The sequence below is a fragment of the Quercus lobata genome, chromosome 4 (genome assembly GCF_001633185.2).
Source record: "Quercus lobata isolate SW786 chromosome 4, ValleyOak3.0 Primary Assembly, whole genome shotgun sequence".
In the NCBI taxonomy this organism is placed as follows: domain Eukaryota; kingdom Viridiplantae; phylum Streptophyta; class Magnoliopsida; order Fagales; family Fagaceae; genus Quercus; species Quercus lobata.
Window position 1 is genome coordinate 23027463 of NC_044907.1, and position 20522 is coordinate 23047984.

The following is a 20522-nucleotide window of genomic DNA, read 5'->3' on the forward strand; positions in this document are numbered from 1 at the left end:
ATGGTTGTGAACTTTAGTTTCTGACTTTCTGAGATGGATTTTGAGGTGGATGTTGATCTTTTATGGATGGAACTTCTTTTTTCTTCGTTAGAAGATGTGGTTTGTTCGGTTAATTTCTGCTCACTGACCATCATGGAGTAAGTAATATTGTATAGTATTATAGTTTATAAATAATCTATAAGCAAGCCACAAAATCTATCAAAAGGTCTTCCAAATTTTAAGCAGTTGAGAAAAATGAGTGAATATATTATATCTAATTGAATAGTATTTTTTTTAATAGGATATCTAATTCAATCTTGAAGGGTCAATGATGAACTTGTCTTTAAATCTTAGTAAAGAATGTATAGTTAGATTAAATAAGATTTAGTTTTTCTATTTTGAAGATTAAATAAGATTTTAACTCCAAAGATAATTGGTATATCCATGTGATCTTGGTGGACCTGCGGGTTAATAATAATAATAATAATTATTATTATTATTATAGTAATAAATAAAATACTAACCAACTTTAATTTATCTCCCTCCATCACAAACTTTATTTATCTCCCTTAAATCCCTCAAGATAAAATCTAGGAACGTTCCTAATATTCAGGAAAGTCTGTCTATGGAATTGATGTTTTTTTTTTTTGGGCCAAGACTTGTTTGCTGTTGGAACAATTCCTGTAATAATTTGGATGATATTCTCTTGGACCAATCATTTCTAGGCATCACTTGATCGTTATTTTGATAAACTGACTCAAAAATTCATTGAACAACAAATAAGAACAAAAATAAAATAAGATCCATTAGATCACATCAGTTCCAGGAGTTCAACCAAAGAAGGGGAAATTTTGTGACGATATCACTTATGTTATGTCACTAAAATTTCTTAGGCAGTCGCACTTTGGTTATTTCCCTTGAGAAAAATCACTATTTTTTGGGGGGTATTTGGTGTGTCTACCCTTCAAGAAATACTGTGTGTACAAAATGAATTATTATATGTATCTATATAAACTTATGTTGTTATTAGTAGGCATTCTCTATTGAGCAATTATATGTAGTTTGCTCTTGTTAAGCTCGAGGAAATTGGGGGCGAGAGCTAGCTAGTTTGTAAATGATCAATTAGGCCATTTGATGCAATGGCCTTTTTTATGAAGTCATATTCATTTACTTAACGAAAAGTATTTCTAATTTCTTTGCATATATTAAAGGTTATAACTTTTCATCATAACGACTTTATTCTGGGGATAACTGCATCTAAGACAATGTCCAAATGATAAGAAACCTTAGAAGAAATGTTGAGTAGAATTCTCTTTAGTGGATGAGCTAACTTTGATAACTAGATTGAGTGTATAACGTTCAATCTTTTATGAACATATAGATTAGATGTCAACATTCTTTTTTTTCTTTTCTTTTTCTTTTTTTTTTTGAGAAAGGGATGTCAACATTCTTAATGGGAGGAATAAAATAAATTCAAATTTATTTAACCTACCAAAATTATAGGTTCAAATTTCAGAGTGAGAGTTAGTGACAAAACACTTCTAGAAGACAGCTGTTTATATTTTTAAGCTTGAAAGCAATCGTAGTTGTTTTGATATCTATTAACTTAACTTTTTCTCTCATCAAATCCTATTTTATGCCCTACATATAATTGTAACCTTATTTTAGATTTATAGGCAGTGACGTAACACAAATTCAACAAGTGAAGAAAATAAAAACAAACCAAGAATTAGTAATTAAAGTTGCTTGAAACCAATACCAAGTATATAGAAAGTAAATCTAGGAATCAGTACTGATTAAGATTGAATGAAGTCAGGAGAAAAGTCTCAATTCCATGTTATTCATCGAATTCAACATATCCTATAATGTTAGTTTGGAGCCTTTAAGTAGAGCTCAACAAATAAGGATAGGAAAAACAAGGTGATAAATTACACCAAATTTCATACATATAACTAATTCAATAAGAGTATAAAATAATAGTAAACCTAGGGAATCAAACACCTAAGGAGGCTAAAAAGAAATTCAACATGTCCCATGATATCTTTCTGGAGCCTTAGTAGAGTTTACAAGGTTAAAGCATTCCCATTAGGTGAGGTAAAACCCTAGAAAATGCAAAATGCATTTTCTAGTAAACCTAGGGAATCAAACACCTAAGGAGGCTGCAAAGAAATTCAACATGTCCCATGATATCTTTTTGGAGCCTTTAAGTAGAGTTTACAAGGTTAGAGCATTCCCATTAGGTGATCCAAAACCCTAGAAAATGCAAAATGCATAACATTTGTAAAGGAAATATTTTATGTAATTGGCTAATCGTTTGACAAAATGCATTTTACTTGTAAATGGGTAGATCTAGGATAGGTTTAGTATTTCAAGAACATATTGTTGAAGCCAAGTATTAAAGCTATGAAGATTGGACCAAAAAACAAGTGAAGAAAAGCTGTTAATTAAATCTTGATAGATATCTCTACAGAAAATCTATCGAGACTTAATGAAGGAAGCTTGATAGAAGCTGAATCTATCGAGACTTACGAAATCAGAATTTTCAGATCTGATTTTCGGTCCATGCTTGTATATTTATATGAGGTTTCTTTTTCCACAACCCTAGACATATATAAGGTTTATTTCAAAAGCCGTCATGTATGCATTGAGTGAGTATGCACATAGAGAACATATGAAAAATTGACTGAGTGTCTTATTCTCTCTGTAACAAGTTACTGTGTCTTTTGCGCCTTAGGGTTTTGTAACCAAGTACTTCTTAATCTTTATTGTTGATGAAGTGAAGAACTTTACAACCAACAACATCTTCTTTAAGTTGCTATAGTTAGTCACGTACTGGGATTCATGCATCATTGATTAGTCACGTATTGAGATTTTTGCAAAAGGGTGACATTCATATATTTAAGAGTTCAGAAGTTCTGAAGTGGTAGAAGTTTTCTACTGTAAATTCATCTACGGGGATTGTAGAGTCTAGGGACAAAAGTTTTGTACTAGATCTGAAACTTCTCTTTCAAATATTGAAGAGTTCAGACGTTTTGAAGCGGTAAAAAATTTCTGTTATAAGTTCATCTACGGGGATTATAGAATCTAGGGACAAAGATTTTGTACTAGATTTGAAACTTCTCTTTATTATAGTGAATTGCTTTTTGGGAAGGTTTTCCCCTAGTTTTTTTTACTGTAAAACTAGTTTGTTTCATTAGTTTTCCTGAGTCATCATATCTTGTCTTATTTACTATTCCGTTGTGCATGATATTGATGTTTGTTTATTTTAACAAGATTTATTCATAATAAATCTAATTAACAACTTGAGTTTAATACTTATTAATTCTATCAACCGGGGTTTAAATTTTCCAACAATATTATTCACACAAATGCACCCAAAAAAAAAAAAAAATGCTCCATCCAGTGAGGAATTTTGCATTTGAATTTTACAACTTGCTATAGTGTCATGTACATTTACGTGCTGCTGTAGCAACATGTAAATTGTTTTTATTGTTATTTTATTCTCTCTTTTTATTCTCTGCCCCTCTCTCCTCTTTCTTACACTCTCTCTCCTCTTCGAATACTTCCCTAAACACCAATGTTGCAACTATTGCATGTGGTGGTCATTGCCGGTAGTCTTTGGGTGGTGTGAGTTAGGTAGTCACTGGGTTGTTGTGACAGTCATTGGTGTTGGTGGTCGTCGGCATTTGCATCAACATGTTGTTACATTTTGTAGATCTAGGTTATCTTGGTGAGTTTCTCTCATATTTGGATTTTTTTTTTTTTTGGTTGTATGTTGTTAGTGGTCATTGACATTAGTGTGGGTTGTTGCTGGGTTAGAGGTGGGTATAGTTTTGGATTTTGGATCTTGGTGGCAGCTGATTTTGCCGTGAGGTGGTGGTGTTTTGAGCTCAGTTGCTATCGTTGGTATGGGCAGAAAATAATCAAATATATTATTTTGATGTGATAGAATGTAAAATAAAGAATGAGATGCAGGGTATGTTGTAAAAATGGTCATGTAAAATAGATAATGTGTCTTTTTGATAGGTAAAATGATTTTTCTTTTTTTTTTTCTTTTTTTGCATTTCTAGATGAGAATGCACTTACAACAAACAAGGAAAGAAAAAAAAAATGTTATCAATTAAATTAAATTAAAATGTAAAATCAAAATAAAATGTATTACTATTAATTTTAGTTGCATCCCATGCATCATTTTTTCTTGGTTGGAGAAAACTTCACCTCAAATTTAAAGTATTTAATGATAAAAGATGTTGAGCTTGACATGCACCAACTCTTGAAGCACTTTTGATAGTACTAAAAAGAAAAGGTTTCAGTTCTATCAATGAAAATGCATTTAAAATGATAAAATTAATGGGTGAATCAATAATGCATAATATATAATATTATCTTGATACATAAGAACCATCATTGTATAATATCCTTTTCACTTCATGTACTATGAATTTTTTTTGTTTTTTGTTTTTTTTTTTTTCAAATAATGTGCACCATGGAGATTTGAAGAGTAACGTATGCATCAAACTTATTTTCACATGTGCACCCTCTAATACTTTTTTTCTCTTGTTGCACTTTCCCTTTCAAGTTGTGACTCTTTGTTTCTCAAAACAAAAATGAAGTTTTGACTCTTTAATAGGCAATATTAGGTCTACATATGGTTGACTCTTGGCCTAGGGCTATTATAAAAAGGCCCCCTTATTGCAATTATAATTTTCCTGTAAAACGATACTTAAAATTAAATTTGATAAAAAACTAAAGATAAATTATATCACAAGATCTTCTTATCAAAAAAGAGATGAGAGCAAGCTTACTAGATGCAAAAACTTAAGTAGTAATAGTGTATCTTAAAAGGCAAGAATAGTGGTTTTTAAATTTAGAACAATTATAATATAGAAAGTTAAATAAAGGTTATTTACATAATATTAAATATTAAAATTTTCACTTAAATTTATCATCTTAGGTCTTGAGTCGGTCTTGGGTTTACTACACATGGTTTAAATTGTATTAATTCTACATATGTCGGTACTTGTGTTTCATTTTTAGAATTAGGCTTTGATGGTACTTGATTTTCCTCATCACCAAGATCTTGTTACCATTGTCACTTGTGTAGGAGTCTGTAATTTTATTGTCATCCTTAGAACTAGAAGCTATGTGAACACCTTGATATTTATTCGGGTAAATATCTCTTGATGGGGTTGGCGTATATATTTTTCTCCAAGTTCTTTAATTTCTTTTCAATCAGTTGTCACAAACTGGTGCCTTCCAAGTAGATTATTACCATACCAAAAATCCTTAGCTCTACTTATGAGTTTCAACTTTCTATGAGTAGAATGTGTGTTGTATCAAGACTCTAAAGCATTTTTTATTTTTTTTTAGAATCAACCTCTAAGCAAATAAATGTCACAAAAAGAATAACAAGTTTTTAGGAGTATAATTAAAAATTATAGTTTTTAGGAGTATAATTAAAAATTATAGTTGCTCTCTCTCTCTCTCTCTCTCTCTCTCTCTCTCTCTCTCTCTCTATATATATATATATATATATATATGTATGTATATATATATATATATATATATATAGAGAGAGAGAGAGAGAGAGAGAGAGAGAGAGAGAGAAAGAAAGAGAGAGAGAGAGAGCCTCATACATTCCCCACAATTAGCTCTCTGCCCTTTTAGTTCAATTAACAGATTCCTTATGTTGATGTTGCTTAATATGGATTTAGGGTTGCGCATTTTCAGCAAGATATACTTCTCAAAACATAGCTAGTAAGCCGTAATTTAATGAGTGAGCAAGTTATGGCTGCTTTATGTTATCCGGGTGTCATCACTAACTTGCATTTTGTAATTCCCAGAACGCTGAAGTATGGATTATAATGGATTAGTAAGCAATATATAAACCATAAATGCAAACTAGCATTGTAAATAAATAAACAAAGTTGTAATGAAAAACATAATATGGAAAAGATGTTCAGTTTGATCTCAAACAAATAAATCTTGGAATATAACAAAAAGTTTCTTGCTTATATAAAGTTCTTTTGCATATTTTGATAATTCCATTTATATTTCAATTGTAGGATAAAATTAGGGAATTAAGAATCCCAACTAAAGTCAGAACACTCTTTCTACATTACAGAACAAGCATTTGGATTTTCATCACTAAACATTTGGGGAGCATAAACGTAATGAATAAAGTATGGCGCATTGCCCTCTTTAGTTTTAACCTCCACAACCTTCTCTTCCTTAAATTCTACAATCTTGGTTGTTTCAGTGATTTTCCCTTCATCTTTCCCAGTAGTTTTGCCATCTCCTTTCTCACTGGGTTTACTTTCACCTTTCTCGGCTGGTTTACCTTTCTCTTTCTCTTTCTCTTTCTCTTTCTCTTTTTCTTTTTTCTCCTCCTTTTTCTCTGACTTTATAATCTCTGCATGTTTGTGCACCTTCTTTTTCAAGTACGATAGTAGTTTTTTAGGCTCAATGGTTCCTTCAACCGTTAGATTTTGTGCTTTCATGTCAGTTTTAACGTTGTGAATACCTGCATATATATGTTGTTGACAGACTTATTATGAACCCTACATCAACATGGAACAGAGTTTAATTGTTTTAACACTCTTTTGGTTGTTACCTTTGTGCCTTAGTAGCCTTTTCCTCAGGTCTTGCTCACATTTGTCACAGTGCATGTGAACTTTCACTGATGTTGTACGCGAAATCAACTTGTGAACAAATAAACAAGACCAGTTTTTACATTTCCATAAGTATATAGTAATTGAAGAAATGTGTGTTTAGAAGATGCTTTTTTACCTAGGGATGAGTATAATATTTGATAAAATCAAGATAGAGCACTTATAAATGAATGGAAAATTGTGAACACCATATTGGAAACGCAATCAGTTCAGATAATAATAATAATATTTACTACGGTCCTCCAATGCTAATGGACACAAGATATTCTGCTATGTGTTACATATTGCATTCTTCAAGTTGTTTGAAATAATTCTATTTTTTGTTGGGTGTGAAGTATCATCCATAACATGCATGAATGACAATGTTTTTCAGTGATAAAAAGCAATGTCCACCTCATTGGAGACCATGCATGTTGGTTTCTAAAATGAAAATGGGAGGGTTTCTGTGGTGCATGTGATGCTAGCTGTAATGGCTCAGTTCTGGATGACAGAGTTTCGTCTGGAAATGTTATGAAGTACAAAATTGTTATTTTGAGTACTCCATGTGAAATGCAAACATGCATGCATCCAGATCATAAGTACACACACATGCAAATATTGCTTTTTGTGATTTCCATTATTAGTAAGATGCAGGTTCTGGTATTAAACTTTATAGTTAGAATGAAATGATACTGACTTCTTTAGTTTCTTTGACTTTCTTCTCTACTGTAACACTTTCCTTGGCCTTGATTTTTGGAGATATCAACTCAACCTTTCTCTTACTTATTTTCTCTATTTGTTTCTGAATTTTAACTGGGTCGATCGCACCTTTAACCTTCAATTCACTCTTCTCCATGTCAGTTTCCACAGTGTGAACCCCTGGTCACAATGACAGTGCCATGACAATTTCGCTTTAGGCTCCACGCATATCAGGTTAACAAGTGAATAATAATGAAGGAAACAAAATAGAAAACTTGAAACCATATATGAGAAATCTTTAATATATATATATATATATATGTGTATATTAATTTTAGCAATTTTGTTCTATAAAATTACATTTTATTTGCCTTGAACAATATCATTGATTCTTTTAAGAGTAATATTATATTCACAAACTTTTTTATAACATTTTTACAAACCTTTTTGGTAGCAAAGTTTTATTGGTTCGCATATGGACACACCATTTACATCATTTTTTTTATTTACCAGTAACCACTTATTATTTAGGTAATTTATAAAAAAAACTTGAAGTTCTAGTATTTTCCTCATTTTAGTGACCATAAAAAAATTTATAGATCTAAAATCTAAAACAAAATATACAAGCCAAAAAAAAAATCTCAACAGCAAAAATTACTAGTAAAACTAAAAACAAAATTAAGCTCAATTAACTAATTTTATCCAAAATAAATAACCCTACCCTTTAAAAAAATTCTTAACAAAAATAATTTTGTTCTTATCTACAAAAAAAAAATAATAATAATAATAAATAGTCTTAGCAGCTAAGTAGCAGAATTAGAGGTTAAAATCACTGTACACAGCCAACAGTAAAACCGCCCCCCCTAACTCAAAGTTCTAGTTCCATCCCTGCCGGGAGACAATTAAATAGTTCTAATTAAAAAGAACTGCATGCAAATAATTCAATAAGATTTTATTTCCGGAATTCAATAGTATACAAAGTGTCATATCATTTAATAGACACTTATAGATCGTAAGGAGTATATAAACTAAAAACATGGTATTGGATTTTATAGCACAAAGATTGAAATCTAGTGAAAAGACTACGGAAGGAATCCACAGGTACCTTGTGTACGTAAAAGAGGCTTCTTGATATCGTTTGCGCATTGCTGGCAATGGAGATTAACATTGTAAACCGCAGTAATCACCTCAATTTTTTCTTTCTCTTTCTTTTCATCTTCAGCTGCCATCACTCACTATAATGAGAAACAAAAGAACAATTCCAAAAGCAAAATGGCAGAGACTATGAACAATTTAATACCGTCTCAATGTTGCTTTCAAAAAGTTCAAGAAAGAGCATTGAAGTATTGGTGTTTGCTTACTTTTATTAGGCAACATATTGGTGGGATTTGGTGAGGGTAGATCACCAGCAAATTGAAACTTTAATATATAGTATATGCTGAAAATGCATGGTTTCCTTTTTAGTGAGTGCACGTTAGATGACTATTATTCACTAATATCTATATGAAACTTGCACGTATAAAATTTTAAAAAAATTTTAAAAAAAAATTAAAAAAAAGAAAAAAGAAAAGAAAAGAAAGTGGATATTTCTTCCTAGTGAGGGGCATATTATTAGGTGCTTGTCTTTCTTTAGGCAAAACCTAAGGCAGTCGTCTACTTATTAAGTCCACTAAGATGATAATCATGTGCTATAAAGTCCATTATGACGATTTGATGTGTGAATCTTATCTCTCCCACAAAAAGCTAACACTGTAGCAATTTATTGACAAGCAATTTTTAGTGGTATTGGACATTCGGACTATCCATGTTCACTTGTCCATGTTTAAGGGTATGTATTTCTACATTGTCATATATACCCTCTCATGGGTGTGTCTCCTTAAAGATTAATAAATTACATAACACGTTTAAACTCTCAAATATATCTTATTTTTTGTTAACTTTATTTCTATTAATTCATAGAATTAATCTCTATTTTAAAAACATTTGAAGCCAAAGGCCTTGTAGTTGAATTAGCACCTCCCCATGCACAAAATGCTTAGAAGTCTAGGGGAGAAAAAGTTCGAACTACGAGTTTAGTAGCATGTTGTAATTATCTCTCAAAAAAAAAAAACATTTGAATTTACAACCTTTAACGAGTTGGTTTATCATTATTTTGCCTTTTATTTTGTTAAAATTCTCAATTTCAAAAAATACCCAAAAATTCTTATTTTATTTTTAATCGAAGTCACACATTTTTATTTAAAGCCTAAATATCATGTTTTTATTAACCAATAGTTTTCTAGTCTTTTGATCTTAATTTCAAATTCAAATTTTTTTTGGCTTTTATGAGCATTTAATCTTTTAATTTTTCCAACCCTTACATTTGGTTGATTATTAAAAACTTTTGAGGATAGAAAATGTAGGAAGGATAAAAAGTAAAAGAATGAAATTTTTTTCAATTTTCACTTATGTGTGTGTTTGGTATAGAAGATGAAAAATTGAAATGATAAAAAAAAATTATGTTTTATTTAGTTGAGACAAAAAAAAAAAAAAAAAATTGTATAAATTTATCATTGTACCATCATTACATAAACAGTAATTTTTTATAGTTATCTAGTTTCTAGAGATAAAATTATTTATATAACATAACTAGATTCAACCCTTATACTAAAACTTTCGAATTAAAAGGTGCTCTATTACGTTAAATCAATTCCTCGGATGAAATAATTTGATAATAATTTTTTTACAATCTATTACAATAGTAAATACGAAATTGCAAAGAATATATAATTGTAATAACCTAATATCAACTATTTCATAATCTATCGAAATGACAAAATGAAGTAATTATTTATTACAATGAAAATATTATTGCAATAATTTAATTCAACTTATTTTTGTCAATTATTTGCAATCTATTACAATAAGACTCACGAATTAATAGCCTATACCTACAAGATATTCGAAACAATAAATTGTTTATTGCAACAATAAATATATATATATATATATATATATATATATAATTTCATCAAAGTTATCATTAAAATATTTTGGAGTTTATTGCAACAAAAGTTTTTTGTTGCACAAACCTATTACCCTCATATTTTATTGCAATACCTCATATCAACTATTGCAATGATGACCCATATATTATTGAAACGATTTTTTTCGTTGTAATAAACTTTTTAACCTTCACTTTCTATAAATTTTAACCTTCATTGCAATTCTATAAATTTTAGTTGTTGAATGAATCCCCATTTTTTCCCCAAAAAAAACAAAACCTCCACTTTCACCTTGTCTGCCTTTTCTCCTATCTTAGATGCACGTGCACTTGCAAATGAACTCTCGCTCCCACCGTGACACTGTTGCTTCTAGTGGTGGTGGTGGTCAATGAAAGGACATTGTTTGCCTCTTTGACTAGTACCCTAGCAAAAACGCAACAACAACTAGAACACAATATTTCAAGAAAATTCCCACGATTAATTAAATCAGAACTTTCATCTCGTCCTCTAAAAGCAAGTCCTTGAAACGCAAGCACTTTGAAAACATCAATTGAGGCCTTTAACCGCAATCGATTGCTTACAATTTGATCAGAATTGAAATTTTCAAGTACCTTTTGTATGTGTTGAGACTGGTTCATCAAATCTATCATGGCTTGCTCAGAAGCTCTATGAAAAGAGTTAGGTTCTTTCCCCATATGATTCAAAAAGGAACAATTATTTCCATCATTAACTTTCTTCCAATTCCGAAATCCATCCTTAGTGAATATATGACTCCCAGAATTCCCAGTTGGCTTGTCAAAGAGAAAGCAAGGTAGACAAAAAGCAGCATCTTTACTAGGTGAATATTCAAGCCATGTACTAAATGCCTTAATTGCAAACCATGAATGTTTAAATTTACGAGAATGACTTCCAAATTTAGTTTTCTTGTACTCATCTAGTTTAGGCTAGTATGGACCAAGCTTAATGTAAGCTCGTCGAATTTCATCCCGTTCATTAGCATCATATTCCCATATTTGATTACGCATTCCAAGATCACGTACAAAACCTGTACTTTCATCAATGGTGACATTTGGAACTTTTGTTTGGAGATTTTCAGAAATTGGGACATCAACGCTAGGGGTTGGCAATCTTGCATCATCAGTTATGACTTTAGAATTATTTAGATTTTTTCTTTTGAAAAAATTTAATATTGTAGTGGACTTACTCATGATCTAAAAATTTAAAAAAAAAAAAAAAAAAAGTTTCATTATTTCCATATTTCATGGTTCTATACACCAACTAAAAAAAGGGACTTCTCAACCAAAAAAAAAATCTAAAACCAAAATAATCACAAACAGACAAGCACAAGTTTATATATATTACTAATATTAGCCACATCACACAAAGTGACAAAGACAATTTTTGATAAAACCAAAACAATCAAACCAAAGACTTGGTCAATTGGTCACAAAAAAAGTCACTTATGACTTACCAAAGACTAGTCTTCACAGTTAACAGTATTCACAAATGACAAAACAGTGACTACCAAAGAGGCAAAGACTACTCTCACAAATTCACTATCACAATTCAATACTCATATCCTATTGTCCCGGTCCCACTTTATTTCTTTATAGATAAAACCAAAAAAAAAAAAAAAGGTTACAAACACTTAAACCAGTCCACACAATCACAAAAAGCCACAAACAATTATACAGTAGTCAATACAAAGCCACAAACACAAACTAGTCTATGGTCCAATGGTCCACACATGACACAACACACCAGTCCATAAAAAGCCACAACTCACAAATACTAAAATACAACAGTCACCACAGTTCATAAAGAACGCAAAGCAAGAGGGCTAACTGGCTAAGGCAGAGCAATATAGCAAAGAAAAAAAAACAAAAATATGAACTTAAGAAAGGAGAGAAATTTCTTAGATTTACCATGTGTGACTGTGATCAAGGATCTGAGGAGCGGATGAGTAGCAACAGCAAGAGTTTGGATCTGATCTGAGGAAAAGAACAGCAGCAGCAACAGTGATGGAGGAGGCATTGATGCTTGATGAGGTTGAGTGGAGGAAGAGCGAGGTTAGGGTAAAATTTTGAGAATTGTAATTTAGGTTTTCAGTCCATATTTATTTTTTATTTTGTAGTTTTTAGTTTGTCGATTATTATTATTATTATTATTATTATTATTTTTGTATGAGAGTTTGTCGATGATTTTTTCATATTGCCCCCCTCCCCCCGCCCTACTGTAGGTCCATCCCTATTGATGGGTGACAATTCCATTGTTAGAGAGGGCGGCAAAGTGAGTCCAACAGCGACGGCGATGGGGTTGGCAGCAACAATAGACATGGCAGGTGCGGTTGGGAAAAACGATGATTCATAGAAAAATTAGTGGTAATCCATTGGTGGATCGAGGTGGAGGTGAGTGATTGAGAGGAAGAGACAATGGAGAGATATAGAGAGAGAAAGGGGGATTCCGGCTTAGATAGTGTAGTCAGTGAATTGTGGATTATTAGCCTACTAGCTGCCCATTCTAATCCTGAAACTTTTTTCCTCATTTTGAATCTGAGTTTTTTCAATATGATTTCAATTCTAGAATGTTTTGTCTCTCCTCTATCTTAATTCAAGTAGAAAATTTAACTTTGTTTTGTTTTTTGTCTCTAGAAGTTGGTTATGTGTTGAAGTTGCTTATGTGCCAGCTTAATTTAAACTGAAAAATTAATCTAGAAGTTTGTTATGTGCTAACTTAATTCAAACTGAAAAATTAATTTAGAAGTTGGTTATATGCTAGCTCTGAAGGTAACTTAATAATCATCTTAGTGGACTTAATAATCAAATGATATAATGCCTTAGGTTTTGCCTTAAAATTGTTGCAATAGTAACTTAAAAATTTTAAATTACTGCATCAACAATAATAAGTTGCAACAACTTATAATTTTCAGTTGCAATAACTTTAAATGAAGAAATCATATAAATTGATATCAATTATTTTTGCAATCTATTGCAACTAAAATTTTGAACTAATAGCTTATTTCAACGAAGTTATTATAGCAATAATTTGATATAAATTTTTTTACAATCTATTGTAATGACAAACATGAAGCTGCAATGAATATACCATTGCTTATTAAGTTTAATGTCTATAATTCCTAAACCTCCCATTTGCTTAGATTTTGTATTAGTGTCTTAAGATAGTAAGTGAATGTGTCTTTGGTGTTCAGAATCTCCCCCTAGAAAGAAAGGCTCTGAAAGCTTTTTCATGAATAGGCAGTGCATGTGATAGTTAAGAGTAGGTAAAAGTACATATTTGATGAGAGTTAGTCTTCCTTCCATAGACAACAACATTGGCTGCCATGTGCGAATTAGAGCATTAATTCGATCAAGCAATGGTGCAAAAGGTACTATTCAGAGGTGAGTGATTGAGAGGAAGAGACAATGGAAAGATAAAGAGAGAAAGGGGGGTTTCAGCTTAGAGTGTGTAGTCAGTGAATTGTGGACTATTAGCCTACTAACAGCCCATTCTTTTTTCTTTTTCTTTTTTTGAGAAAGTACTAACTGCCCATTCTAATCCTGAAACTTTTTTCCTCATTTTGTATCTAAGTTTTTTCAGTATGATTTCAATTCTGGTATGTTTTGTCTCTCCTTTATTTTAATTCAAGCTAAAATTTAATTTTGTTTTTTGTCTCTAGAAGTTGGTTATGTGTTGAAGTTGGTTATGTGCTGGCTTAATTCAAACTGAAAAATAAATTTAGAAGCTGGTTATGTGCTGGCTCTAAAAGTAAAGTGAGAATGGTTTTTAAAACCGGACCGACAAATCCAACTGGGTTAACTAGGAAACGGTCATAAACCGGTTTTTTTATGAGTGAGAACTAGCTAAATTTTTCTTAAAAATAGACAAGGCCAAAGAGCTAACTCTCAGACACTCAATTAAGAACAAAGACCAAAATTGTAACCATCAGACCACTTGCCCTACTTGTATTTAACTATAATCTATTATTATATTTATTTTATACTTACATGATTTATATAATCTCAATATATTATGTTACCTCTCTCTCAATTTATTAAATATTACTAAATTTTTTTTCTTTGATAGATTTACTTGTGATTTAATAATAATTCTCATTTGCATATAGGAATTTACTAAATTAATTAAAAGTATTTTTTTTTAATTTAACCAAAATGATTTATACCTGAAGGATAATTATACAAGTTTATTTTTATGCTTATTGATGTTGTATTAGTTTATATTAACCTTATAATATCATGAAAATTTATTTGAATTTTTTTTTTCAATTTTTTATAGACATTTTTAGTCAATCTTGCTAATATTTACAAATTTAATACAATTATTTTATTTTAATTAATTACTAAATTAATTATGACATCATCACAGTTCGACCTCGATTGGACCTCAGTCCAACCTTTATAACATAAATAAATAAATAAATAAATAAAATAAAATAAAAATTCCAAGTAGATTGAGAAAAGTCAACAAGGCCCAAAAATTCATAGTTGGTCAAATTTATAGAGATAGAATTTATAAGACCCTCCTTGTTACAACCTGTCGAAAGCAATGCAATATTAGGAGGATAGTGGCTATACCAGTACTGGTAGCAGCTTACTAATTGGTAGCTAGAAGAAACTGATAGTGTGTAATAGATCTAGCAAATTCTGTAGCATCAAACAATTTTCTGTGGGCTGTTGGGACTTGGATTTGTAACTTAGATGGGCCAAGATCATCACAGCCCTTTTAGACAAATCTCTACTTGTAGTAACTATATAAAAAGAGCGAATGATTTTATGTACAGTAACTTTCGCTTAGTCAAGTTTTGTCTGTTTGTTGAGAGGCCAAAACCGTGCGTTGGCTGAATATAAAAAGGAGAAAAATACTCTTACACCCCCTAAACTTTCATGCAATGGCCATGATCCCCTCAACTTTTATTTTGGCCATTCCCCCCATTGTTGCCAGCCGCCATACTATCAACAACCACCATTTTTTTCGCCGCCACCTCGTTGCCATTGGTTTTTTTTTTTTTTTTTCCTTCAAATCATCCATGTGGAAGTCACTGCTTGAGTTTCATAGTTTGGTTTAAATTTTGGGGTTAATAAATTTATGAAACCTTTGATGGATTGGGTAGAGTTGGTTGTGGTAAAATGCTCATATAATCAAAACTAGTTTTGCAGTACTTTCAAGAATGCTATTCAGTTGTTTGATGAAATGCCTGAGAGGGATATATGGCCAGTGCTGTAATTGGATTTGGCTATTTGATTAAACATGTTAAAATTCAAAAAAATAAAATCTGGAAGAAATGATTGGTTAAAAAATGTAATTCATTCATTCCCAAAGACTAGATTACAACTTATATACAAAAAATAGAGCATGACCAACTCTGTCGTTTATTCACACTAAAACTAACTCTACCACTAACTCTCACTAACCAATTATTACCAATAATGTATGTAAACAATACGGATGTAGTTTTGAATGTTAAATATAAAGAGAACTAAGCTACAGGATGTATAATTGCATCATTCGCAAACTGTTACACATGCTATGCAAACTGATACATATGCTATGCAAACTGATCTAATGAATCTTGATTCATTGCATTCTAATAACATGTAAACTTATGTTTTAGTCATGCAACATTTCTATTAACTAAGGCTTTTTCCAATCATCATTATGAAATATGGTGTTGCAAAGTAATATATTCCAGTGTCATCTCTGCTAAAAGTCCATGTAATTTTAACTTTTAAGTTCATATTTATAATCATAGTTACAGATGCATTAGCCATAGGAAGTGATATTTAGACAAGATAGCATGGATCTTAATGGAAAGAGGTTGAGTTCAAAATGTTTGTAAATAATGAATGACTAGGATGTTACAAAGCATATATGAGAAATTATACTATAAACCCTATTAATGGTTAAGGAATGAAATGGCAAAAATATGAATAAAAATCTTCTTGGTAGGACTCCAATTTTCATTAATGGAGTCCTGTTAATTGTAACTCCTTAGGTGCAAGTACAAAGTTTGGGGTGGTCATTTTTTTCATTTTGGTTTCACTTACATTGTTTTGGTTTCTACATGCATAGTCTAATTTTTTTTTTTTTTTTGGCTTGTGTAGGATCGTAAAATATGTAACTAATTTGAGAGGCATTATATTGAATTCACACCAAGGAGCAAAAATGTTATTAACGGACTATTGGACTCTAATCGAAGGCTAAAGAACAAATCTTGTTGGTTTTATTCCGTGCCAAATTTGCTTGTAAGTTAGCAATTAGTAACCCTGTGTTTAGGTGGGAATCATGTAAGGGTAGTGTGTGAGAGAGTGTGAAGAAATGCTCAAGACTGTGCAGTGAAGCAGGGACTCGCGTGTGGCTCACGGCTTGCAAGCCACTAGATGATGCACACGAGTGAAGTATGCAAAGAAGCTGAACCGTCATGCCAGCTATAGCACTACAGGACAAAAAGTCCAGACTGGCCATTCAGTTAGCTCGCGACTTGAACTCTCAACTCAGTCAAGTCGCAAGGCCAAGTTGCCAGTCCACTCTGTTATGGAAAAACTGACTCTTCGCATTCCTTTCTCACTCCAGTATAAATACCTCTTATACCCACGAAATATAGAGAGCTTCCAGAGAGAATTTTGAGAGAGAAACCTTAGAGAAAAACAAAATTGACTCATCCACAATCTTTACATAGTGACTCTTCAAATTCCTCAACTCTCACCCTCTCCATTGTTACATCCTTGAGAGGTACACTGGCCAAAACATTTTCTCACCATACCCATATCTGTGAGAAGGCTATTTGGTGCTTGGGAAGCAATTAGGAAAGGACCAATTCATATTGGTTGATGCTATGGATTATAGCAGAATCCAGTAAGCTAAAGAAGAAATAGGTTCGGCGTAATCTCGTTGGAGTAAGAGCTTGGAGGGCTCAGGTACACTGGGTAGATTAGACTTGGAGGGTCTTCTGCTATTCATGTATCCCAACTTGATTCTTTAGTGGATTATTGATCACTTGGAGGGTGGTGGAGAGGTTTTACGTCGAGGGCTTCGGTTTCCTCTTCAATAACACATCGTTGTATTGTCCTTGTGTTTGCATCTCTCTTCCTTAATCTTTGCCATTTAATTTCTGCTATGGATGTGATTTTATTTGGTTAAGATTATGTTATCAATTCTGTTTTAGCTTATTTACATTTTCCGCACGTACATTGTTTGTTGATAAGCTTGAATTGGTAATTTGTAAATTGGGGGTCTAAATGTTCATAGGTGTTTTATACACATTTTGAACATTCGAAGTCATATTTAGACAAGATAGCATGGATCTTAATGGAAAGAGATTGAGTTCAAAATGTTTGTAAATAATGAATGACTAGGATGTTACAAAGCATATATGAGAAATTATACTATAAACCCTATTGATGGTTAAGGAATGAAATGGCAAAAATATGAATAAAAATCTTCTTGGTAGGACTCCAATTTTCGTTAATGGAGAGTCCTGTTAATTGTAACTCCTTAGGTGCAAGTACAAAGTTTGGGGTGGTCATTTGTTTCATTTTGGTTTCACTTACATTGTTTTGGTTTCTAAGTGCATAGTCTAATAAGTTTGTTTATTTTATTTTATTTTATTTTTTGTTGTGTAGGATCGTAAAATATGTAACTACTTTGAGAGGCATTATATTGAATTCACACCAAGGAGCAAAAGTGTTATTAACGAACTATTGGACTCTAATCGAAGGCTGAAGAATGAAGCTGCAATGCATAAGATGATCCCTAAGTGGGATTGTGATAGCCTTTTGTTTGGGTCCAAGTGTTAATGAAGGAAGTCATCTTTACTTGTAGAAGTGATAAAAGAAAAAAGGAGCCTATGATGTAATTTAACTACCTATTTAGATTAGATGTAATGTAATATAAAAATGTTCACAACTATGTAATGTTCAACTTATATGAAATTAATGGCATTCTACCAATGTACAAGATCCTGTGAAAACTTCTAGCTTGAAGTGCTAATGTGAAAATTTAAAGAAAATTTCTCCAATTAGGATATAGAGGAAATTTCCAGAGAAAGCTAAAGAAAATTATTAAGAAAATAGTAAAAATTTCTCCTACCAAGAAGAGGCCAATATGTGGCTTGTGTAAGTTATTGTGGCTTGCATTAAGTCAGTATAGAAAATATAATTTGGGGATCAATTCATTCCCCTTAATTAGCATTGACAAATTTACTTTATTGATTGCTTGGATATACATTAAGCAATGAAATATCAAACCAAAAGGTTACAAATAGTAAATTGTTCTCTTCAACTATCATGAGTTGAAATATCAATGAGTGTTTACCAATAGTAAATTGTTTCACACAAAAAAAAAAAAAAAAAAAACATAATAATGAACCAATAATTACACTTTTCTAGCAATATAAAAAAAGATGCACTGCCCTACCACTATCCTTAAAAGGATGGGTATCACTAAACAAAATATTAAACCAAAAGCTTAATTTTCTTCTTGCTACTATTAGACCTTGGCATTTCACTTGTCTTTCTTACTTCCACTAATGCTAAAATATCACCTCTTGGCAAGCATGCTCAACCGTCTTGCTCTCTAAATTGTATTGTCCTTCACTCTTGTTGCACCAACTAAAAAGAGATGAAAAAAAAAAAAAAAAAAAAAAGGAAATCAATTCAAGGCATTGAAAAATGAACCACAAAAGTTAGTAGAAATGCATCAAAATATATTTAAATATATTTAATTGTAATGTTGCTTTACAACAACATAAGCCCATCTGCTTATGTAATAGCTAGAATTCTTTTTATAAAAAAATAGTAGCGTGATTTCCAATGTTTAAAAATATATAGTTGACAATGGTGACTCAAAATTTCTTATGTCACTGTACAAGGTAGGGCCCCAAGCCCATTGGGCCTTGTAGTAGAGTACATGACCCTATTCCCATTTGACCTATGACTTTGATCCGAACACACTTTAAGGCCCAATCTGAGCCCAAAAACCATAATGAGTCCATCCTATCTTGAACATATCAAAAGCAAGCCCCTGCCTATCAACTTTAGCTTGGTCGGGAGTGTGCTTTCTCGAGGAAACCCAAGTTTTCTACAGCTCAGTGTTGCCTTAGGGAATATCACTGTCGAGTGGTCTTTTGGAGGCTGGAGTCAATTCTAATGCCATTACTACCGTTTCGATCAGAGCATATTTTCATTAGGAATAATTAGATTGGACCCCACCCACACAAGTGAGTTGAAGGAATAATTATGACGCCTCCACCCACCTGAAGCTATAAAGAGGAGAATAGAATGAGAAGGGGGAGGTTGGCAACTCTGAAGAGGAAATAGAAAGAGAGAGTGAACTAGGACAACCAGGGGAGAGAACGACACAGAGAGGGAGTGCTACATAGGGAGGGAAAAGAGGGAATTCATGGGGGATAAGGGGTGCTGTTGGGTCACTCGGCCAAGAACTACCCTTAGTAGGAAACACTGAGCTCACTTGTATAAGTAAATTGTGAGCTCTATTCTAAGCCCGGCCCATCAAGTGGAGTTTGGGGTACGTACAGTCATTATTTCGAAAAGAATCCAACATTAGCATAAGTATCAAATTTTAAAATTTTACATGTTTTATTAGAAGGCAATGAATCAAGATTCATTAGATTAGCTTGCACAGCATATGTAACAAATTGTGAATGACGCTATTACAATGGTCATGCTATGTTTATATATATATATATAAGCTCTAATCTAGTCTTTAAGAATGAATGAATTACATTTTCTAACCAATCCTTTCTTCTAGATTTTATTTCTTTGAATTTTAACTTTATTAATCAAACAACCAAATCCAATTACATTACCGGTCATATACCCCTATTAGGCATTTCATCAAACAACTAAATAGCATTCTCAAAAGTACTACAAAACCAGTTTTAATCATATGAGCATTTTACTACAACCAACTATACCTAATCAATCATAGGTTTCATACATTTGGTAACCCCAAAACCCGAAAATTAAACCAAACTATGAAACTCAAGCAGTGACTTGCACAAGGATGATTGGGAAAAAAAAAAGAAAAAAACCAACTCATACCAATGGCAGCAGAAACAATGGTGACTGGCGACAGTGGCTCTTGATCACCTCCCCCTTCTCTTTCTCTCAACTACACCAAAATAAAAGTTTAGGGGAGTGTCGTGGCCACTACCTAAAAATTTAAGGGGTGTATG

General features: G+C 32.0%; 1 protein-coding gene across 1 annotated transcript; it reads right to left on the reverse strand.

Moving 5' to 3' along the window:
* Positions 1-6073: 6073 nt before the first annotated feature.
* On the reverse strand, positions 6074-8646 carry LOC115987256 (heavy metal-associated isoprenylated plant protein 4). Its single transcript, XM_031110765.1, has 4 exons — positions 8434-8646; positions 7327-7508; positions 6593-6680; positions 6074-6502 (listed from the first exon to the last, which is right to left on the reverse strand). The coding sequence occupies exons 1-4, from the start codon at positions 8555-8557 to the stop codon at positions 6093-6095; spliced, it is 804 nt and encodes a 267-aa protein (XP_030966625.1). The 5' UTR covers positions 8558-8646; the 3' UTR covers positions 6074-6092.
* Positions 8647-20522: the final 11876 nt, after the last annotated feature.